Source organism: Corvus brachyrhynchos, unplaced genomic scaffold (assembly GCF_000691975.1).
Source record: "Corvus brachyrhynchos isolate BGI_N302 unplaced genomic scaffold, ASM69197v1 scaffold136, whole genome shotgun sequence".
In the NCBI taxonomy this organism is placed as follows: Eukaryota; Metazoa; Chordata; class Aves; order Passeriformes; family Corvidae; genus Corvus; species Corvus brachyrhynchos.
Genome location: NW_008239080.1, coordinates 9926553 through 9951329, shown reverse-complemented (window position 1 = coordinate 9951329; position 24777 = coordinate 9926553). Strand labels below are relative to the sequence as shown.

Sequence of the window (24777 nt, the reverse complement as noted above, 5' to 3'; positions counted from 1 at the left end):
TGCGAATCTTTGTTACGCACTACAGTTCCCTGTGTTGGGTCCCTTGAGAGCTGGAGGCAATGCATAAATATAAGCAATGAGAAGTTAATAATTTGTTCAACATCATGTGCTTTAGACATTCTGGTTTTTTAGAGAGGTAATATTTAATTCTATTCTAGCATTAAGACAAACCATACTCTTCTTAAAATTTGTCAGTTTGTGTTAATCAAATAATAGCAACTAAAGCCCCAAGGTGGATATGTATGATTTACTTCTAATAATTATACACAGGAAAAGTCTGTATTTATCTAGCATAAATAAGCTTCACACTAGTGAGCCTTATTGAGATCACCTAGTAGACTCCTAGGGTCTAAGCCAGCTTAATCATATCCTCTGAACTGATCTGGGATTTCACAAACACTAATATGATGTCTATTATTCATGGCCCACTTAGAACAGTTTAGGATACTGAAAGAACCATTTAAGATATTGAAAGAACAAAATCAAAATAATACTTCAGGAATGTATATTTAATCTGGACATGAGTTCAGCTGATTTCAGAAACTTTCTGTTATTAATATCTAATGTAATATAAACACTGTAAAGCCATGTGCACCAGCGTTCTGCAGCCATTTATACTGTAATCTAGAATAAAATAATTGACTTCAGAAGGAAAAGTCATGGAGTGAAGAATCTAGCTAAAATTTCAGCGGAATAAAAATACATGATGAAAAGAAATTTCAGTATGTAATAGTTCCCCACTCTTTGTCTGAATTTTCATCATGTATTAGGAAAATTATCTTATATACTAAAAACAGCATGCGAGGCTTGAGACACACTGCCTCTGAGGGTTAGTCTCCTGCAGGTTTGTCCTTCGGTAAATTCTGGGAGAAGTAATGGAGCACAACACATGAACAGACTGTGAATAGTCTTGTAATTGTAATTTTATTGTGATGGCAGGTATATAAATATTGTTCTATTAGAACTTCTAAATATGTTTGAGGCCTCCAAACTTTACTCTAATTGTCTTGCCTACAAAGTCATTCATCCAGACTGCATTAAAAAAAGAGGGCTTCTGTTGATTTCCGGTGGATCTTTGGCCTTGTGTGAGGGAGAGAAGCTTTTCTCCTCTTACCAAACACAACTACCTCCTCAATTTCTTCTGTCAGGTACACATAATGAGTAGAAAAGGGCGATTCTGGCCTTAGCAGCATTACAGGCTTGCCTATAGTTTCTATGTATTCAAACTAAGATAGCTACCAATCCACTGAAACTTGGAGTCTAAATATGCGACCAGCTTTACAGAGATGCTGGTTAATCAACTTTGTTTTTTTCCTTAGGATTTTCCACAGGGCTCATGCATTGGTTAAAGTTTCTAGGTGAAGGTATTTTATGATTTAATTTAAAGTACTTCATGTCTCTCTACACAAAGTCTGAGTACCATTGTGACAGGATGACAGAAAGGGGACACTCAGGTTTTCTAGGTATGGATCTCATGACTACGGATCTCATGGGAAGGAATGTGATTAAATTTAGTTTGTGTGCTTCCCATAAAACTACAGCATGCTTGGCTAATTAAGCGAGTTACTGCTGTAAGTTTTAGTAACGTATGTCTTCCGCATGCTTTATTATCTGAATGTGTGTCATGTTTTATACCTTCTTAAGCAATTCAGAGGTATGTGAAAACACTGATTCCTTTGCAATTGTTTGAGTGTCGGCTCCAAAATCTATTTAAGCAATAGAATGATAAACATTCATAGATATTCCGATCTTTTAACATACTTCTACTGCATTAATTATAATAAATTCATGTGTGATAGGTCTTAGGGAGGTAAAAATCAAAAATAATCCAATCAGCTATTTAAAAGGTTGATATGAGAAAGTCCCTTGGCTAGCCTAAAATATCCTGTTCATTCTTTTCCTCTGGTTTCACTAAGCAATGATAATAACGTGCATTAATCATGGGCCACCACCTCCCACCTTTGAGAGGCTTAAATTTAATTTTATTCAAGACTGAACAGGCATGCCTTGAAGATTTAAATTTAGTGTATGTTTATAGCAGTTTTCAGATTAAACTGAAATTTATTTTTTAAATTTGGAAGGAAAAATTGAGTAAACTGACATTTGACCTGAACTGGAAGCAAAACTTATTAAAAATGAAACAAGGTTCCACCCTGCATTCATTACAGGGTATGGCAGGTTTCATGTCAATATTTCTAAATGTGGATAACATTTTTGTCTCTCAGTGTATTAAAAATTACAGTGAGGGGAATTTTGTTGTTGGCACTTTATGGAGTAGTATTAGACCTCATGTTCTCTAAAATTCACTGATCAAATAATTTTAGAGAGCTGCAACTTGCTCTCTTTAAAGTTTTCACAGTATCAAAGCACTACCAGTCTGAACAAAACTGCATAAATATTAGTTTGTGTCCCTGGTTAGCAGAGAACTGCTCTAGGATGCAGGTTGTTCTAGCAGCACAGTAACGTCCCTGATGGGTTTTCTCTTCCAGACGTGCTGATAAAGGACTCCAAGTGGACAAAGCTGTATTTTGGAGAAGGCCAGGCAGCTCTTTCCTTTACTCATCTGAACAAAGATGATGAAGGTTTATACACCCTGCGCATGGTTTCAAGAGGTGGAATCAGTGAATGCAGTGCATACCTGTTTGTAAGAGGTAAACTTTTAATGTTTCTTGAGGAGAAATTAAAAAGCATTATAAAGTTTAGTTTTATGAAACAATCCCATGTAATAACTGAAGTACAAAAGAAATTTAGCCCTGTGGTATTTCATAGGCATTTGATTGGTATATAGTAGTCTGTACTAAAAACCAGTCACCTTACATGAATGGGGAGCTTCAAGAGGAGCATGTTCCTGAGGACATTTTGTTTCCTGAAGAACCAGAGAAACCATTCTTGTGAAGAGACAACTTGTTTCTTTGTCATCTCCTTTCCTGGTAGGAAATAAACATCTTTGTGTACAATCAGTTCTCACTGTGATGGTTTTGGCTTTAGAGATTGGAAACTGGGAATGAGCCTTGTTGGGCATTCTCATATCTTGTGCCTTGCCTTAGGGATATGTGCAGGAAAAAGCAAAAGAAATATTCCCACCACTATACCAGTCATAGTCATGTCATTATCCAGAGAAAAGAAGAAAAGTAAGAAATTAACTGACTGAGGAAATACAGTTTTCACAAGAGACATAGATAAAAGGAGGTAAATGTATTAAAATAGAATAAAGGTCAGAACTTTTCATCACATTTCCATGCACAGCTCTCAGTGAAGTGAGAATGAGTTTCCACATGCACCTGTGAGCAGAACTTAGTATTCAGTTTCATATTTTCTTCACTGAAAGATGAAAATATTTCTGTTTGAGCAGTTCTTTCACTCCTTAAAATACATTAGACAACATCCTTGGTGGGGGCAAATTGGAACAGTCCCACTGAAGCCACTCAAGCTGTATTAATTTTAAACCTTGCTCTTCTTGGAAACATATTGGAACATATGTGCCTTGTGGGACTGTCACCCAGACAGCTTGTGTGGGATAGAGGGAGTGAATGTCTTTTTCAGGGGTTTGAAATCCAACTTCCTCACAGGGCTAGTGCAAGAGCTTCATCAGCTTTGCGCTATGTCTCAAACAAGCCCCTCTGGCACCCTGATCTCATTAGAAACAATTTGCTAAAGCTTTTTATGTCCAGGTTACCTTCCAAGAAAGACAGTACTCCGGGGAAAAACACCCACTAATATATAAATCTTTCTTAGAAGTTTTTGTTGTAATGATGGATGAATTTTCTGTACTTCTCTTGTCCATTTTATACTATATTTGATCCCTTTGCATGCCCAGGACCCTGGCCTCGAGCTATGTCCTCTGCAGTCTCTACTGTTGTCTGCTGCCCATTCTCTTGCCTTTTTTCATGTAGGCTGTGATCTGATACTGACCACAAACTACTTCAGTCTGATTTAAACTACCTGATTTGGATCAGACTCTATAAATTTAGACTCTATACAGGGTGGTTTTTTTGTTATAGACATCTTCCTTTGAAGGGAGAGAACTTTACCTGTAGCAAGATTTCATTTGAGGGTCCGAATTAGTCAATATATCTTAAAATGAAGTCACAAAAGGATATCTTAAAGGTGACATTGTAAGACTGTAAATAAAACATAGCATTGTAAATGTACCAGGAGCTTGCAAATTTTTTATTCTTTAAGAGTTTTGTTTTCATGGGCTACATGTTCTTTACTAAGTACCTTGGTCTGACTAGTAACACTCTGAGTCACAGCTTTCAGTGACAGAGCATCAAAAACACATGGGTAGGTTACACTTTTAATTCTCATCAAAAATAATAGGTGTTTGATTCCTAAAAAGCTTTTCTCTCCTCAAAAATATCCTTGAACATTTTATCTGTGTAAAAATATAGACATTAAGGTCCAAAATCATTACTGTAGTGAATTAGTATGTCATGAAATGTTTGGGCTTCCATTCATATAAGCAAGTATTACAACGAACTGGAAGTCTTCCCTTTGCCTTTTTGATGTATTTCAGAGGAGTTGGGGTCAAAACCAATTTATTTTTATTTGTGGTCCAGATGCCGATGCACTGATCGCAGGAGCACCAGGGGCACCAATGGATGTTAAATGCCATGATGCTAACAGAGACTATGTTATTGTTACCTGGAAACCACCAAACACAACCAGTGAGAGCCCAGTTATTGGATATTTTGTTGACAAGTATGTAAACATTAGCATTTATTTAATTTTTTAATTTCCAGAAATAAAATGCCAGAAGAGAAAAAAATTATCATTCTATCCTTTCAATGTGTTTATTCTTTAGATATATTTTTACAGACACTTGGCACTGGAACTCAGTTACACACTGTGTTAAATTACTAGATTGCTCCCTGGCAAACTTTTAGCCCAGATGATTTAGTATTTTCACGGGCAATTCTGGGCACAGTCTGGGAATTAGCAGGGGCTGGAGGCCATTCCAAGTAATATTTGCAGGCAGACACATTTTATCATACACTTAAAATGTTCAGTAGTATGGATGTGGGCACAACAGAGAATGAGCCCTGACAGTATTTAATTTATAAAAGCTAGAATCCATGGGTATCTTGAATTAGATTTAGTCTCTTTAATCTCTATAGTGCAAAAGCTGAAACCTAGGAGTTATTACATTATCTTTTTATTTCTTTCTTAAATGTAGTACATCAGGATCTCAAGGCCTGGTCTCCTGGGAGCTGGTAGTTTAAATCAGACTGGCAGGCCTCTGTCCTTCAGTCAGCTTTGCACTTTGCTGGGGTTTCAGCTCAGTGCAGGCAGCTGGCAAGCAGTGGATCGAAGCACTGTTTTGCATGTCTCTTCCACTGAAGTGAATGCTTGCTCCTTGTAGCCAGAGCAGAATATCTGATCCTTAGTGTCTGAAACTGTCAGTCAGCAAATCATTACTGAAATGATTTCATAATGTCTACGGCTCTGCACTTAAAAGCAGCATTTGCAGCTCATTGCTATTTGCTACCCTGTCATTTGGTCTAATTCAATAATAACTGTCTGGGAATAGCTGGAAAAATAGTAGTTTATGAATGGCAGTCAGTATGAGGAAATTAACTTGAGACCTGGGGACTCTGCCATCTATATCCAATATATGTGGCACATAGATCATAGGAGTATTTCACCTATATTGTGCATAATCTAGTTAGATGTGCCATTTGACATGTTGCTTGTATCACTGCAGTGCCAAGGAGCCCTCGATCATAACACGACTTTTTTCTGGTATTGTCAGGGCAAAAGAGAGTCTTCTACACGAAAGGTTATAGTAGTAGGACACAAACTATATATGTACACACAAAGCAGTCAGTATGAGGACATCACTCTGCTTCTTGATGACTCCTACACTCTGTGTCCCAGCCATTTTGGGAGGGAAATGCGCAAAGAAGTTTACTTGAAAATATGACAAAGAAGAGATGGAAAAGATTAGGTGAATCTTGCAAATTCATCATGTTCTGTGGAGATGAATATTAGAAATGAAAGTGAATAATTTATTCTTTATATAGCAAGGAAAAGAGCCAAACAGAAGGGAAGCAGAGAGATTTGAAAAGGCCAAAAGCCATGGAAGAAAAATGACCTTTGCATTATGAAAAAAATATGAAAAGGGTGGGAATTGGTTCTCTGATCAGAGAAGAGTGTATAAAGCGTGTGACTTTCATTAATGAGATGTGTGGCTTAGCTCCTCAGCTTAGCGAAGGTGACTTCTGTGGTTCTGACCTGGTGTGTGTAGCATGGGGTGTATTTATTGTGAGATGATACTGACAAACGCTGTCTTCTGCTATTCCAAGATGTGAAGTAGGTTTGGAAAACTGGGTCCAGTGCAATGATGCTCCCGTAAAAGTCTGCAAGTATCCTGTGACTGGTCTTTATGAGGGACGGTCTTACATATTCCGTGTGAGAGCAGTGAACAGTGCTGGCATTAGCAGGCCTTCTCGACCCTCGGATCCAGTTGCAGCACTTGACCCCGTTGACCTGGAGAGAACACAAAGTAGGTTATTCAAGGCTTCTTTTTTAAAAAGCAAAATATTTTATTTAAGATTATGTTTGCCCAATTAACCTAAGGAATAGAGTTTATTTCTTCCTTTGATTGAATATCTCACTACAGACTGCAAAGTAGAACTGTGGAAGCTTCTCCATGAATAGAGTAAGCCAGCTTGCTCTGGGCAGTAGTTTTGTTGATTTAGCCTTGTCCTAAACTCCTGTGCAGATTCTGTATATCATGTACTTGCACACCTTCTGTTTTGTGTGCTCCTTTTGGTCAGAGGGGAATTAAAGTAATTATGAATACTTCAGAGTACTGCCCCAATGTCATCGTTGAAATCTGAGCTGAATATGCAGTTTCTGTTACATATGTTTTATGTATGTCTGTACGCTTTATGATTAATTCGTATAAAAAAAAGCACAGTTAATGATACAATTGTTTGCTAATCTGCCTCAAAATCAAATCCATCTACTGTGACTATGACTCTTGCTTTTTACCACAGCTTTAAATAGTACTGTCTTATCATGCCCTGTTTTTTCTATGAAAGTTAGTAAACCAGTGTATGACTTTCCACTGAAGTGAATGCTTGCTCCTTGTAGCCAGAGCAGAATATCTGATCCTTAGTGTCTGAAACTGTCAGTCAGCAAATCATTACTGAAATGATTTCATAATGTCTACGGCTCTGCACTTAAAAGCAGCATTTGCAGCTCATTGCTATTTGCTACCCTGTCATTTGGTCTAATTCAATAATAACTGTCTGGGAATAGCTGGAAAAATAGTAGTTTATGAATGGCAGTCAGTATGAGGAAATTAACTTGAGACCTGGGGACTCTGCCATCTATATCCAATATATGTGGCACATAGATCATAGGAGTATTTCACCTATATTGTGCATAATCTAGTTAGATGTGCCATTTGACATGTTGCTTGTATCACTGCAGTGCCAAGGAGCCCTCGATCATAACACGACTTTTTTCTGGTATTGTCAGGGCAAAAGAGAGTCTTCTACACGAAAGGTTATAGTAGTAGGACACAAACTATATATGTACACACAAAGCAGTCAGTATGAGGACATCACTCTGCTTCTTGATGACTCCTACACTCTGTGTCCCAGCCATTTTGGGAGGGAAATGCGCAAAGAAGTTTACTTGAAAATATGACAAAGAAGAGATGGAAAAGATTAGGTGAATCTTGCAAATTCATCATGTTCTGTGGAGATGAATATTAGAAATGAAAGTGAATAATTTATTCTTTATATAGCAAGGAAAAGAGCCAAACAGAAGGGAAGCAGAGAGATTTGAAAAGGCCAAAAGCCATGGAAGAAAAATGACCTTTGCATTATGAAAAAAATATGAAAAGGGTGGGAATTGGTTCTCTGATCAGAGAAGAGTGTATAAAGCGTGTGACTTTCATTAATGAGATGTGTGGCTTAGCTCCTCAGCTTAGCGAAGGTGACTTCTGTGGTTCTGACCTGGTGTGTGTAGCATGGGGTGTATTTATTGTGAGATGATACTGACAAACGCTGTCTTCTGCTATTCCAAGATGTGAAGTAGGTTTGGAAAACTGGGTCCAGTGCAATGATGCTCCCGTAAAAGTCTGCAAGTATCCTGTGACTGGTCTTTATGAGGGACGGTCTTACATATTCCGTGTGAGAGCAGTGAACAGTGCTGGCATTAGCAGGCCTTCTCGACCCTCGGATCCAGTTGCAGCACTTGACCCCGTTGACCTGGAGAGAACACAAAGTAGGTTATTCAAGGCTTCTTTTTTAAAAAGCAAAATATTTTATTTAAGATTATGTTTGCCCAATTAACCTAAGGAATAGAGTTTATTTCTTCCTTTGATTGAATATCTCACTACAGACTGCAAAGTAGAACTGTGGAAGCTTCTCCATGAATAGAGTAAGCCAGCTTGCTCTGGGCAGTAGTTTTGTTGATTTAGCCTTGTCCTAAACTCCTGTGCAGATTCTGTATATCATGTACTTGCACACCTTCTGTTTTGTGTGCTCCTTTTGGTCAGAGGGGAATTAAAGTAATTATGAATACTTCAGAGTACTGCCCCAATGTCATCGTTGAAATCTGAGCTGAATATGCTGTTACATATGTTTTATGTATGTCTGTACGCTTTATGATTAATTCGTATAAAAAAAAGCACAGTTAATGATACAATTGTTTGCTAATCTGCCTCAAAATCAAATCCATCTACTGTGACTATGACTCTTGCTTTTTACCACAGCTTTAAATAGTACTGTCTTATCATGCCCTGTTTTTTCTATGAAAGTTAGTAAACCAGTGTATGACTTTGAGTTGACTCTATCTGGGCATAGATTTAATAACAGTATTATAGAAACAGAGGTATACAGGCTCTTGAACAGGCGAAAAACAATAATTGCAAAATTTGTAAATATATTGAACTAGTTTGAGGGACTAATTGAATATTTTGATTAACAGCTGTTCATGTGGATGAAGGGAGAAAGATCGTGATCAGTAAGGATGACCTTGAAGGTATGTAGCATTTCTACAATTTCAGTCCATCTGCTTATGCTCCAGGAATTTTGCATTATAATTAGAAACATGACTTGAAAAGAAATCCATCTAGTGATAAAGTCTCTCCATTAATAAATAAAGACATATTATGGCTTGCAAGGTTGAGAGAACACAAGTGAAAGGTGAGGTCTTAAAAGGATGGAGAACATCACACTCTCAACAGCAAAATCTTTATGATGTGTTGACAGAATGTTCTCACCATTTTACTTTGACTAGTGTTAAGCTGAGTTTAAAAGGTTGAGCATTTAACTGCCCATTTGATTTTCCATATTTCCCCTCTTTCTAGCCTTCTGGGAGCTAAGTATAGGTTTTTTTAGGCTGATTTTAATGATCTGAGCAAGTTATTGCCATTCTCATAAAAACTTACACAATCCATCTCAATTATTTAATTAATAGTCTACCTGAATACAGAGATTATTCTTAAGGTTAAGGTTATAGACTAAATAATATTTTTTCTCCGGAGAATTGGAGAGATCACTGACAACTTTTGAAATAAAGTTTGCATTTCTTCTGGTTTTTGGTTGTTTCTCTGTGGGATGATTTGTTTTTTAGACTTGAATAATGACCTTCTTTACACTTAAACTGTTAAAATTGTTAACTATAATGGCTCAAAATTAAAAAAAGTGCCTGTCTACTCTCTTCCACAAAGGTTATAAAGTTGTAACTCCAGTAATAACACAGTAAAAGAGAAATCACCTGAGAAGAGATGTAGTTTGAAGGAGAATCAGATATTAAATGGTTTTCCCAGTGCATGGACAGGATAGATGAAGTTTCTCTATTTTTACAATAGTACCTTAAATGAATTGATATGAGTATTATCAAGATATATGAGGCACATTATAATATCAGATTATAATTGTCTTGTTTGGCTTCACAGAACATTCTTCTAATCTCAGAATTGCCTTAGAATGATCAGGTGCAGTATATGGCCACTCTGGCATAGGCATAAATAAAGATATTTGGATTTCTGTCACATGAATGTGCATATTAATAGAGTATGAATATTCAAATATTACTCTTTATGTAGATCATTAATTTCATCTGCAAGATTGGAGACTGTTTCTGAAAGAGCAATCTCACAGATCGGAAATGGTTTTCCTTTTTAGTGCAGGATGACGTTCCATTCTGGGAACCATTCTGTACCACCATGTTATATCATTACAAAGTATGGGAGCTTTGTTTTTTTTCAAGAATGTAAGAAAACATGTTGATATTTCATTACCTGAAATCAATTGGAAGCCTTCTGTCTTCATGCTGTGAAGGATTATTGTCATTTTCTTGGCTATATGTCTTTCATCTTAAACTCAGCTGATTCATGTGCCTTTCTGAAAGAAAAAATACAATTGTAGGAAATAAAATATAGAAAGCATTGTGAGAAATAAAGTTTCATTGTATATATCAGCTTGCTTTAAAAAAGTTTTGGTTTTGATTTGGGAAATATATATGATTAAATAATATCAGTGTACATTTCGAGCCTGGTTTATTCTACAGGTGATATATAACCAGTTGAAACATCACTGCCACGATTTAGAGATTACAGGACATATTGAAATATTTTTCTCTTTTTTAAAGGCAAATCTTAAACACTTAGAGGATATATGCTGTTTTCTAGCCTGAGAAGTGGAAAAATTTACCTTCAAAGAAAGAAGCTTTTTTCTTTTTCAATCACAAGCCATAAAGATAAAATTTTTAGGTGTCTGCTGAGTTGCTATTTCTGACCTATTACCAAGTCAAAGCTTCTTCAGGGCTGTGTAGCTGTTCCTGCATAGAGATCCATCACAGGTCCATCATAGGTCACTCTCCTATCTAGTGCAGTTTTACCCCATTGTAATTCCTTGGATAGCAGAACTGGCTTTTTCTCATATTGCGGTCAGTGAGCAGGACCATGAAAGTTTGAGCTGAATTCTTCCAACCTGGCCCAGGGTAGGGAGGTTTTCTCTAATGCTCCTGGTAACTCTGCAGAGTGCGTGGGGAGAGGGGTTTGATCCACAGCATGAATCATGGCATGGTGGAGCCATCACAGGGCTAGTTACATTTTTAAGTCTCTGATTCATAGATTTTAGAAGTGCTTTAGACTATACAGGTGGTAATACCAATATGTCATATGATATATTTCTGATCGGTTCTGCTCCTTTTTCTGCTTTCCTCTTTGTTTTAAAGGTGCTTTTCTCATTGTACTTCCCTTCCAGCTGCTTTTTTTATTCTAATTTCGCATAATATCTCTTTAGACTTCTGTCTTTGATCAAAAAATGTTTGCACATAGTGAGTAGGCTTTTTACTAGCAGATTGAAGTAATTAAAATGTGATCAAAGAAAAAAGTGTCACAAAGTCACAGAGTTTCAGGGAGCATATTAAACTTTTACTGAAAAAATAAGTAACTAGATACTGAGATTTTATTTATCAAAATTTAATTGAAGTGATCAGGTGAACTGCACAGATGATATCACAGCTCCTAATAGCTGAGCATTGCAGTGCAGGATGGGAAAGCTGAATCAGAAAGATGACCTGTAGCATGAATGCTGGCCCAGGAGTTAATCTGCTGTTTAACACTTGTTACATTTATTAATCTTACAGGGCATGTTCAGATTCCAGGCCCTCCCACCAATGTACACGCTTCAGAAATCAGCAAAACATATGTTGTACTCAGCTGGGATCCACCTGTTCCCCGTGGCAGGGAGCCACTGATGTATTTCATTGAGAAGGTACTGTACTGTATAGTGGTGTTCTGTTGTAAGGTGCTTCGTTGCTGTGTGCAATTACAGTCAACCCATTCTCAGAACTGCAGAATGAACAATAAAACCAACACTTTCTGTGGTCTTGCGGGATTTAGAAGTTGGATATTAGAGAAGCATGGATAATCAAATGTCTTACTGCAAGATTTAATGAGCATTGAAATTCAAGGTCCAGGGAAAAGGATTTCCCTATGCTATTTGCTTATTACTGTCTTAATGGGAACAAATTATTTATGTAAAGTAGCAGCTAAAAAAAGACAGAAAAGAAACATTTATAGTTTTCACAGTTTTACAGGCATGGTTGCAAGTTTTCAGTCTTTCTGTATTAAAGGGAAGTTTCTGTTAGTCCTGTGGCAGAGCAAGGAACAAACAGTAACTCATAATTTGATCGTCACTTTTTGTAACTCATAATTTGATCCTCATTTTTGCAGGCTTACAGCACCCTCTACTATACACTGACATTTCCAATTTATCCCCTGTAAGGTCAGCAAAGAGGCCGATGCCTGTCTCAGGTTCACTCCTCCCTGGTACTCTTCATGGCTGCCTTCCTCTTCTCTTTGCATGGAAAGGGGACTTAAGTGCTCACACCAGGAGAGGTTTGCTCTTCACCCACCTAAGTGAATAAAATTCAGATAAGTCTGTCCCTGAGCCATGTTTCTAAACCATATTGTATTACAGCAACTTGTTACAAAGTTTTCCCAGCAGGTAAATTGGCCTCATACCTGACCTCTACAACACTTATATGTCAAGCTATACTTAGTTTTGATGAATTATGACTCTAGCATATGCCCCTTCTTAACAATCAGCAAACACTAAACCTGCCACACATTCAATTTTCATTGTGAATATTATAACAGCCTTCTCTCAGGCCCTTACTATGCAAGTTTTTTTCTTCTCACATGTCAAATTCTGCACGTTCCTCCACAGTTCATTTCCTGGCCATCCTGTTAATATCACTCCACTTTTTGCAGCCCCCAGCTTGTCTTTTCCCTCTCAGACACACAAAAAAACTCCTTTTCAAAAGAACTCCATAGGCCATTTATACATTCTTCATCATCCATTACCTGCTGGATGTTGAACATATCAGTGTAAAATGAAGACTGCTCACTAGTTAAATTTTCCAGCAAGCATGTCTGTTTCTCTCACTCTGCCTTTTATACTCAAAAAAAGTAATGAAAATTTTCGTAGAAATAATTGTCTAGTTTTTCTTTCTATGCAGTAAAATATAATGCCTCCCTTGCATTTAGTCCCAGTTACATATGTCTTCTCTTATCTATAAATTTGAGGAATACTGATGTAAGGATTTTGAACCAGCTCTTGTTGTGGAAATACTTTGTTAGTTCCAGAATATGCAGAAATAACCCAGATAAAAAGCTCAGAGGTAGATTTCCACTGAGTGGACACCTACACTTTGTTAGCTGAATTTCATTCTAAGAATTAGTTGGAAAATATACGTTATTTGCTTGTTTTATACAAATAAATTTATATAGCTCCAGAAACAGTACATAGCAGTGACAAGGATGAAAAAACAAGTCTCAATTAAGCTCCAAACTTAATGAAGGAAAGTGAGAATGAGGACTAAAAGGCTATTATTAGGAAAAAGAATTTCATTACACTAATTAATACCTGAATCTAAAATCCTTTTGCATAAATAATATATAGGAACATCTTAGTCAGTTCATAGGTGAATGTTTGTTTCTTGCTTTCTACCATCATCTGTTAATTTGGAAGTGTTTCTTAATTATTTTATTTCAAATAAAGAAGATTCAGTCCTGAAGAGCAAAAATATATTTGTAAATTCTTCAAGAAACACACAATGGAAATAAGTTTTTATGTTCTTTTGAAATACTTTTTTAACAGATAAACTGCAGAACAAAATGTGATGCTGATTCTTTGTGAAAAGAAGAAATTAATGTTTTTCATGGCAGGAAGTAAAATATATGGCAAAATAATATTTATTTCATGTTTTCCAGCTTTTTATTGTGAAGAAAATGGATGTTATATTTGTTTTTTTCTGTTGAGAACACTAGGTGGGTTCAGTACCTATGAAAAAGATTTTGATATATGGACTTGAGCTGTTTACATTTTTATTATTTAGCTATCATAGGTGTCATTATATACAGGGTAGTTTCTAAGGAGCCATGAAACACTCTTCCTCCTCTAAGAAGTTCACAGTCTATCAGGTTTTGTTCCCAGACTCACTGTTTCAAAATTTTATAAACATGTAATTTGTATGCACCTATCTATGTGCCAAAGAAATTTTCTTCGATCTGTTCATTAGGCACTTGAGTTTTACTTAAATTTCTGAAAGACTCCATGACTAATTTTTGGTTAGAGTAAACAGTTTAAGTGGGAAATCTAATGGACAGCAGACTTCTCTCAGAGTACTGATTTGCTGGCTCTCCTCCATGTGCAGTTGTGGTGATGATAAGCTCAGCTGCTGCATTGAGAACATTCAAAAGTAATTACTTCATTTGATGAATGCTTTTAGGGGATATGATCTTACTCAAGAGAATAAATAATGATAAAGTAGTGAGTAAAGTAACATTTCCCTCCCTATCTTTCTGCAGAATTTGGATTAGGGCTTGTTTGCTTAATTCCAAACCTTTGGCTGTTCAAGTGAGTTTTGCAGGACATGAGAGTAATTCCTTTGGGACCAATCACAATTGACAGAAGGCTGACTGTATGTTCACATGTGCATATATTGAAGTCAAGGCAAGGAGACAGTGAGCTATTCAGACCTTTTTGTAGAGCAATGGAATGCAAGAGCTATGAGAATTTGCATATGTTTAAGTCAGGCATTTTAGAGAGATCCTTCTCTCATAGCTCTTAAATGAATTAATGACAAGGTGCAATACAACAATATGTTCATTTTTTGACAGTTCACCGAAATGATTCATGGCTTTTTTTGTTGTTTTTTGTAGTCCATGGTTGGCAGTGGAAGTTGGCAAAGAGTCAATGCACAGGTTGCAGTAAAATCTCCTCGCTATGCAGTGTTTGACCTTGCAGAAGGAAAACCATATGTTTTCCGAGTGTTGTCAGCAAACAAACATGGCATCAGTGATCCATCTGAAATCACAGAACCTATACAACCACAAGATACTATTGGTAAGGTATTAATTGTAAGACATTAATATTAAAAACAATAGATATTTTACAAACTGGAAATAGACAAGTCTCATTAGATTATTATAACTATGATAATAGTAGTCGACTTTGTGTTCAGTTCTGTGATGGATTTAAAAAAGACCAAGAAGCTAAATTTTAGAGATGTCCCTGAATTTTCCTAGAGATCACAAGTCTCCCTACTGAAAACAATAATCAGTATAAAGTTAAATTCACTCTTCAGTGTTCTATTAATGTGACATCAAAGCAATAGGTTAATCACTAACTTTGATAACTACATTTTCTTGCTCAGGTAATTATATACTACCTAATTTCCTACAGTTTCAGCTCGATAAGGTAGCCTTTAATTTCTTTCTTAGTATTCTGAGTTGCAAATTACTGCTGGTGCACTATTCCTGTGGCATGCAGATGAGTAGATTTCAGGAAAAGGGGAAGATACAACTACCTAATCAGTGATGATTTTCCAAATGAAAATGAAGTGTTTATCTTGGGGCCACGTTCAAAAATACAAATGAAAATTTAGGGAGTGGTTATTCATCCTGTTATTTGAATACTTGTTTTGGTTTTGCAGTTTTGCTGATGCCACACATAACAGCTTAATGTGTTGTTAACTGTCCCTTTAAGTGCACATATCTTACTAGTACACTTTCTAGTAAAATAAAAAACATTTACAGTATCTGATATACCACAGTTAAAATTATAATACATACTTTCAGCTCCATCTGTAACTACATGATAAAGAAAAGCATCTTTTGCTTTTGTATATTCTTGATTTGATGTCTCATTTATGCATATAAATTATTTAAACCATTCAACCTTCCCCAAGGTAGGGAATAAAAACACTGTATTTATTTCATTTAGTACAGAAAATAAGGTATCCCTTAGGGGTTAATGCAACACCTTCTGCATAACTCACAGCTTTAACTAAAGCACAAAGCAGAAGATTCTATTTTAAAGAGAAACTTCAGGAGTATTTTCAGAGACAAAGTGTGCCACCTGAGTTAAAATATATCAGAAACACATGGCTCGTTTAAGTTGCCTGCACTTTGTGTCTGTCATTTGATATTCTTAAGGGTGACTGAGACACCTTCATGGGGATGGCAATCATTGCACAGCAACTATGGGTAGCTTATGAGCAGAAACTAAAGAATGGATGGGGTATCCTAGGCCATCCTAAATGACCCTTAAAATGATGCAATTTAATTGAGTGGTAAAAGTGTATTCAGTTTGAGATTAAAATCTAAATTTAGGTGTTTCCATGTAGGTGTCTGCAGGTGCAGTAGATGTCTCTGCTTTCACTGTGGCAATTGGAAGCATTGGCACTGGAAGATAAGTTGGCTGATGTTGCCATGAGTTGCCCCATGTCACTCAGCTATAGAGTGTCTGTTTTGGGGTGAGATGAATAATTTTCAAGACCCTGCCAACCACTGATGGAAGGCTCAGTGTAACCAACCAAAGAGACATCCTTTTCAAATGCTTTCAGTTTGCCATTTCAGAGGACTGTAGGTATTGTCTCCTGAGTCATCTCTGGCAACTCCACGAAGAAGTGACAAAATGGCCCTAAATTAATTTATTTGTGTAACTGAATTAGCCCTAGCTCTTTGACTATAATGGCAGCTTAAGAATATGTGCTTGTAGACACACATTAAAGTCTAAATGTAGGCACATTTATCTCAGACTGAGTCAATTTGATCTTACAGATTTATTGCATAAAGTGCGGTAGTGTGTAAGTATTAATCTTTATTCTAATATTGAAAGACTAAGTGGAAAACATGCTGCCTGTTTCATGCCACTTGCAGTTCTCTGCAATATCAATCTGAGGAAACTAAAATACCTTCAAAAGGCGAGTACTGGATGCCTTTCTTAACCTGTCATGTTAGGTTGAGACATTGCCTCAGTTTCGTACATTATGAAACCTCAGGTAGATATTTTATAGTGTACAGACTGTGTTGGTTCTTACTATGATTTTTTTTTGCATTTAGATCTCAATATTTCTGGTTCTATTTATGCACATTCATCTGTTTAGATCAATGTAAACCAACAATGATCTTTCATTGCATGTAAAGTAAACTGCATACCATGGTACATTGGGAGAACTGTAGTCAACAGGTTGAAGGAAGATTTACCCTCTTTTTCTTGATGGTGTTGAGCTTGGTTCTGGAGTATTAGTTCCCAGTTCTGGCTTCCTTAGTCTAGAGGGATGGTTGTAAATTGGAGAGGTCTTCTGGATGGTAGCCAAGATGACCAGGGGATTAGAGATTGTGACTCATGAAGAGAGGTGGATGTACCTGAGCTTATATAGTTTGAAGATTTACAAAGATGACGGTGTCAAACTTCTCAGCATTGACAAATGACAAATAGAGGCAAGAGCCAAAAATTGTAGCTTAGTAAGTTCATGCTGGATATACTTTTTAATTAGAAAGGTGCAAGGTGCAAGAGTGCAGTGCTGGAAGAGGTTGCGCAGGTAAGCTGTGAAATCTCCATTGCCAGAAGGTTTCAAGACTTGGACAAACCCGTGACTGACACACGAGTTTAGTGTTGATGGTCCCACTCTCAGTGATAGGGTGAACTAGATGATCCCCACAGATCCCTTCCAACCAATGTTCCTATTCTTCTGACATTCATCTAGCTACTTTTAGAGAAATTATTTGCACTCAAATATATGCTTAAAGGTGTCCTGAAAAGTTAATATTTTCTGAATTGGGGTTAACATTAGTTAACTGTGAGACAGTATTTCTTAATCCTCGTGATAACATATCTCTATAGTTTATATGCATTTCTTACTGACATGGTAATGATACAGGGACCTAAGTTGTACATCAACCTCTTATTTGAGAGAGAACTTTTGAGAGTGAACATTTTCTATCTCTATGCTTTTCTCCACACTCGTATTTGAAAAGATGTACTCTTATAATTGACTATCATAAAACCTATATAAAGTCATATAGGTAGGGAGCCTCACAGCTTAGAGCATTCTGAGAAAAAAATAGAAAAATAAGTACATTTTTATACACACATATAAATAGGTATCCAGACTTTAAGTGAAAGAAATCTATTAAAATACATGTCATATAACGATAATAACATGGTAGGAATAGTCATAGCTGTAGTGATTAAATATGACCAAATTATGCAGTGTTTCATCTAGTTCAAATTACTTTTATTTTTATGTATTTCCTAATAGTATATGTTTTATCTCTTTTTCTTAGTTTTGCCATCTGCACCTGGACAGGTGGTGGCCACAAGGAATACAAAAACATCAGTTGTAGTTCAATGGGATAAACCAAAACATGAAGAGGATTTATATGGCTACTACATTGACTATTCTGTGGTGGGATCAAATCGCTGGGAACAGAGTAACCATAAACCTATTAAATATAACAGGTATTGATAATATTTCTGTATTTTTGGGAAGTTTGAAAGCCATAGGATATTTTTAAGACATTTTATGTGCTAAGACATAGGGTTATAATGGAAGGAGAATATTGAATGGATGTGAAGAAAAACACTCTGCAGGGTCTCAGAGCTAAGTTTTCCAAATTGCAAGGCAATTCTCCTCACTTTTTTTTTCTCCAAGGAGAAGCAATTTTTTCTATTCCATGACTTCGAGTTTTAAAAGCAGATTCTAGAGACATGATTCTGAGTGTCTTGGACATGAGTAAGTATAAAATATGTCTTTTTAAGTATGAATTATGCTATGGGGTAAACAGACCTGATTCACATGAGGAAGAGTATGAGAAAGGAGAGGGAATTCTAAAGCTGTATCATAGTCCATGAATAATAGGGCAAAAGGTCAGGCTATTTCTGCTATAAATATGATGGCAAACATGCTTTGGCAGCTGACACAATTATGCAGGATATCCAAGTGTCCATTCCAGAAACATCAGAGCTCCTTGATCTGCTACCTCTCTGGATAAAAGACTGTAGCCCTGTTTCTAATTCCCTTGTCATGACACTAGCTCTGTTTGAATTTCTGATGATTTCTCACTCCCTCCTGAACATATCAAACTTCATTATGGGATTCTTCAAGCAATTTCCTCTGTGGAAATCATACTTATTTTTATTGGAATCACTCACCAAATGCAAAGTTTAGATATGTATTTTGTATTTTCTATAACAAGCATGTCATTTTGTGTAGTGTATCAGATCAGTTATTGACTGAGTGACTTTGTATTGTGATGGGTCCTTTTTCAAGAAGTCAAGGAATTTGATCAAAAAAAACCTAGAGACCAATTCTTGGTCAAAGGGAGTTGGGAAATCACAAAAATAAGAAAAAACATTTCATTTCTTCATACGAGAACATATCTTACAATAGGATAGCTCTGAGTATTTTATTTAGTACAGTAATTACCTAGAACCTCAGATCAAAACTGAAAACTATTTTTGACAATGACTATAAAAGTACAGTGAAAAATAGAGCTCCTTCCCAGAATAGATTAGAATTTAGTAAGGCCAAAGTTCAGAAGGAATATATTATATTTTATCTGAGTTAACCTGCTAGATCAGTACTAGCAGTCTAATGAGAACTGTGATTTTTGCTCCTGTGTGCCATCCAATTATATTGTACTACGTCATGTTATTGTATTGCAATTTGCCTCTTGGAAATATTTTCCTTTGTGAAGCAATCATGAAGCTGAGCTTTTTAGTGGACACAACAATTTCATGTTGCAGCATAGAATGGTTCCTTTAAAATATATACTAATATGTGATGCTATCTTTTTAACTCAGGTTTGTTGTTCATGGTTTGGAGACTGGAGAGAAGTATGTCTTCCGTGTGAAAGCTGCAAATGCTGTAGGACTGAGTGAAAACTCACAGGAGTCAGAGGCTGTAACAGTGCAGGCAGCTCTTAGTAAGTGTGGTTCTGTGCAACTCAGCTTCTTGTTTCTCGAATGAGTCACATATTTTCAGCAATCATCTCCTTTGGTCTGATTTGCTATAATAGTATAGCTTGCAGCCATCATGCACATCTGCTTAATGATGTCTATTCTCTGGCATGTGGCTATTCTGGAGAAAATACATTGTTTTATAAAAAAAAGTTATTTATAATGACTGTTAAAATATTGGGTAAGATGTGCTATAATGGCCGGATTGCCTTTTGCTCCTAGGTGGTATCAAAGAAACTTAAATTCTGATTAAGCTGGAAAATAAGTTTTTGAGTGACTTGGAGTGGTGCAAAACAGTTTAGCCGGAATCTGCTCCATTTAGAAGGGTTTCAGTCAGCTTTATTACTGTATGGTTGAACCAAACAGAAAATCCCCTGTGTCTGCTCCATGTTGGAGCACAATCTACCTCCTCAAGTATCCTACAAACAAAATTTCTGTGCAAGATCAGTTGTTCAACCTTCAATGGGAATCATTCATGTTGAGTGAAAGGTTGAATAATTATTTACAAGAAAGAGTACACGGATCTGGGCTATCATGGTTCAATTTGAGTTTCTGGACAGTTTCAATTCCATACTGAAAAATTTTAAATAGGACACCTTTTCCCCAGAAGAGTGGCCTCTACCTCTTGAAGAAAACCAGTAGACATATTTGTCAGAAATAATCCTCTAAAAGGTTTATAATTCAGGATGGTTAATAGAAAGTACATTTGGATGTTACTGACAAAGTTACTCTATTTGATTTTTTTAGGAGGAAGTGTGTCTCATATGGGTAGGTGGCACATTGACACTAGCACATCTATCACCACGATGTTGTAAATGCACTTACACCTATTTGTCACTGTGTGTTTTGAAGATGAGGGTTGCATGGGTTATATCACCAAACACAGAGCACATGGATCTTATGCATACTAATGGGATGTGGACAGCTTTTATCCATTTTTGTAGCCTTAACAGGAATTTAGCAGGACTATCTATAGGTGGTTTAACATTAGCATGGCCAGAATCTTTCCGTAATGTTATTTTAAGACCATTTTCAGGAGTTTGCCATGGTCATTCTTATTTATCAAGAAGTGGCAATAAAAGCAAAGGCCTCATTTTATGACTTCTGAGTACAGCATCATATTTGAAAAAAAAAGAACAAAAGGGCAGTTCTGCTGATTACTATCTGTTTTAAATGGTGATCATTAGTACAGCTACAAGATCAGGGACTGTACTAAGGCCTTTGCTAATGTATTCTCTTCTGAATGAGGTAAGTTACATTCTCTCAAGTTATACTGGTAATTCACCTGAAAGTATCGATCAGCTTCAGCTGTACTGATTGAAGCACCCCAGTGTCAAGAAAGGCGTATCTTTGGCCAGACTTTCAAGTATACGAAAAACGCAAAACTGCTTGCTAGAAGGGGTGCTTGCCTGTAGGAGGGGATTAAAAACCTCAGGAAAAGGGTTTTCTTCATCCCTAGGAAGGTGCCCTGGTGACATTTCTGCTTATGCTACAGAAGGAAGTAGAAGGACATTACTTTTTGCCTCAATACAGCTTAAGTTACTGAAAGTCTAAAGATCTTCTTTCTAGAGGAAAAAGCAGTCACAGTCTGAATGAGGCATATAATATCAGGATAGGACAGGAAAACTGTGGTGGTCATAGATCAGTCAGTCATACGACTTAATTTTATTCAAGTTCATAATCTTTTTTTTTTTTTTTAATTGGATGATTGTTACTGTATTCCAGAAGTATTTGAGCAGCTTACTTGTTTCTTAGTAGGAAGAGATCTTCTGACTCATTTCAATCTTTTGGCATAATATTTGGTCTGGAGAGTCTTGCTGGTATTACTATTTCCATACCAAAGGTCATCTATTCCTCCTTGCTACCTTCTGAGAGTTTTAAAACCTTCCATGTTTATATCCGGTGATAAAATGAATGTTGGTTAGCAGCTTTACAACTATTTTGCTATCATTATACTGCTGAGAGCAGTATGCTGCAGAAAACAGAAGCAATATCAAAAGTGCTAAGCAACTTCTACACTGCAGTGTTTTAGACTCTGTTCTAACTCTCGGGTTGCTAATTTCCTTGTAGCTTGTCCTTCATATCCTCATGGTATCACACTTCTGAACTGTGACGGTCATTCAATGACCCTTGGCTGGAAAGCACCAACATACAGTGGAGGTTCACCAATCCTTGGTTATTACATGGATAAACGGGAAGCCAACCATCAAAACTGGCATGAAGTCAATTCTTCCCTTATTACCCGGACGATTTATACGGTTAGTATTTTTTGATCATTATATTTTTGGAGTTGATTTGAATTAATTCTTTGGATTTTTTTTTTTTTAATGGAAAAATTCTTTAAATACTTCAACAAAACCGCTTCCATTTGGATGCAACAATGTTAAACCTGGGGTAGAGAATCAGTGCTGTCCCCTACTATGAAATTTTAATGTGCATAAGACCATTCAGAATAGAAATTTTTTGAGGGAAAAGTGTGAAGCACATTTTTCACTAGGAACAAGATAGCCATAAAATGCTCCACAAGCTATTTTCATTAGTGATCACTTAAGTATCACCACTGTAACAGCATACAGAGAAAGGATGGAAGTGTTTAGCAGGACAGATAACTGCTGTTTGTGGAACTGGAGACTTGTAAACGAAATGGAGATGGATTGAGAAAAAATATAACTGTCCCTTTTCTTACTCTCAAAATCTGCCTGCAGATGAAAAAGCATGTATATTAATAAGCTTAGCCTTATGTCTTGTCACCTCCTTTACAGAGTACCAGTTTTGAAATAAATTACTTCTGGTTACACTTGCAACATATTAAATGTTTCTTAAAAGAGGAAAATTTGGATGTCAGCTTCCATGAAGACTAGTTAGGGAGATAGGATATAGCAAGTAATCAATCAATCAATCTGATGCTTTTTAAATTAAGTAAAACAATCAGATTTTATTCACAAATTATAAAAATTTTATTTCTGCAAGTCAGCAAATTTCCTGTACCCTTTAGGGCAGAAGTAAGTCTTGCAGGTATTTGACACTAAAGTGGAAGATAATGATGCAGATGAGCTGAGGAAGAATGCTTCTGTCACAGAAGGCAGGCAGCAATACTCAGGTGTGTGCATGCTTGTGACTGATTTTATGACTGGCATCTCTGACATAGCAGATGGAGCATGGATGTTGAGAAATAAAAAAGGGCAGGTAGGATAGGCATGAAAGGGCAAACTGCTTACAATGCTTTCCACATATTTTTATTTTTAATGCATTTGTAAACAAATGAGTAATGTAAATTAGGGGCCGCCATTCAGAATTTAACTGGATATTTAAGTGTCAGTCCTGCCAGTACCTGTATTTGTGCCTGAAGGCGCATCTTTGTACATTAGTTTGAATGACTAGAATCTGAAATACTGATGGGAAATAAAACCAAGACAGCTTTTAGTAGCACAGAATATTTTATGACATGCTGCAAACAGAGAATGCCCTGAGATATTCATTGCAGCACTGGGAAATCACTGAAGGTTTAACCTTCTCTGATTAAATAATTCTATGGGAACTCCACAAGTATCCTTTCCCTTAATAACCTGGGATTTCAAAATAATTTTTACAGGCTGAGCTGTTATTGGGTCTTGTGGGTCACAGTATATATTTCCTTATCTTCAGGAAATTGTGTCTAAATTATTTTAGTGCCTGACTTTTCAGCATTACCTTGTTTGCTTTGGTCTTGTATTTGATGCTACCCCATATGTTCGTTACCCTCACATGTTTTTATCATTAATAAAATTGCACCAAAATCCTTTTTTTATCTCACACTTTCAAAGAGAACTATTTATTCAGGAAAATCTAAAACTGTTTGGTATCTCCCCTAGAAATTCTACTCTCAGCTATGAGACATATGATTAAATATAATTGTGGGAAAGATTAATATAAGCCATGAAATAGTACTGAGAGGCTCTTTCCTGGAGTTATACCAGCACATTTTGGAACTGATTGGATTATTTTTTCTTTTAGTTTCCTATTGTTTCCTTTTCTTCCTTGGTTAGTCCGCTGTAACCTTTTAAACCGAAACACTATTTGAACTCTTGGTTAAGTGAATGACTTATGAACAGTCATTCACAAACAATGCAGGAAGGTATTTCATTTTAGAACACTCACCCATAAGTGTCTGCTAGTGGTCATTTATTGATTGGGCTCCTTGAACCTTTGCTCTAAACTTTTACAACTTTTCATGCCAATATATGAGTGCTGTTATTCCTAGGATGATGTGACTGAAACGTGGAGAATATATATTATGTTCTATAATATAGAACTCTGCAGTGTGTTTGGTTTAAGGATAAAATTTTCAAATTACATCCTTCAGCACGGTAGTAATGCCTGATAATTAATTAACCAATGTTTATATTCAAGTATTTATTAAATGAATATAAATCATGGCTTTTGATACATTGAATTGTTTTATCAAATGAAAAAAGGTAGAGGATTTGACTGAAGATGCCTTCTATGAATTCAAAGTTGCTGCTGCAAATCTGATTGGAATAGGTCAACCTTCAGATCCCAGTGAGCATTTTAAGTGTAAAGCTTGGACTATGCCAGAGCCTGGTAAGTCTATTAGTTCTTCATGAATCTCAATTCAGTATAAAATCCTTGAAACACAGCCACAGAGTGCCAGCCAAAGTCTGCAGGATGTCTTTTGCTCAATTTCTTCCATACTACCTGTTGAGATTGCTCTTGCTTCTGAGATCTGTTAAAAGTTACCACCACACCTCCAGTGATGACACTGAGTCTGCTGGGAAATAGATGACCTTTACTTAGCTTGTTGAGTTCCCTTTTTCAATGCCCTCACCAGCTCAGAACAGTGTTGAGCCTTTAGTCTATGTATCTCTACCACCTCTTCAACCCCTACAAGCTCCACCTTACACTCACCACCTGTACAATATCTCTGCACCATAAATGCAGTCTACTAAGAATATTCCTGGAGTTTCAGACTCCAAAACTATGTTAGCTTTTGGTC

The 24777-nt window shown here is 36.5% G+C and overlaps 1 protein-coding gene across 2 annotated transcripts in view; it reads left to right on the top strand.

The window, feature by feature from the left end:
- Positions 1-24777, top strand: part of MYOM2 (myomesin 2) — a 78222-nt gene that overhangs the window by 23149 nt on the left and 30296 nt on the right. Inside the window, exons 11-21 of one of the 2 annotated variants that reach the window (XM_017739338.1) lie at positions 2490-2651; positions 4560-4701; positions 6306-6505; positions 8947-9000; positions 11617-11744; positions 14699-14882; positions 18110-18284; positions 19629-19750; positions 20532-20552; positions 21855-22042; positions 24239-24365. In XM_017739338.1, the coding sequence (XP_017594827.1) occupies positions 2490-2651; positions 4560-4701; positions 6306-6505; positions 8947-9000; positions 11617-11744; positions 14699-14882; positions 18110-18284; positions 19629-19750; positions 20532-20552; positions 21855-22042; positions 24239-24365 (1503 nt within the window). The remainder of the gene's footprint in view (positions 1-2489; positions 2652-4559; positions 4702-6305; positions 6506-8946; positions 9001-11616; positions 11745-14698; positions 14883-18109; positions 18285-19628; positions 19751-20531; positions 20553-21854; positions 22043-24238; positions 24366-24777) is intronic. The other variant, XM_017739339.1, reaches the window with a different exon arrangement.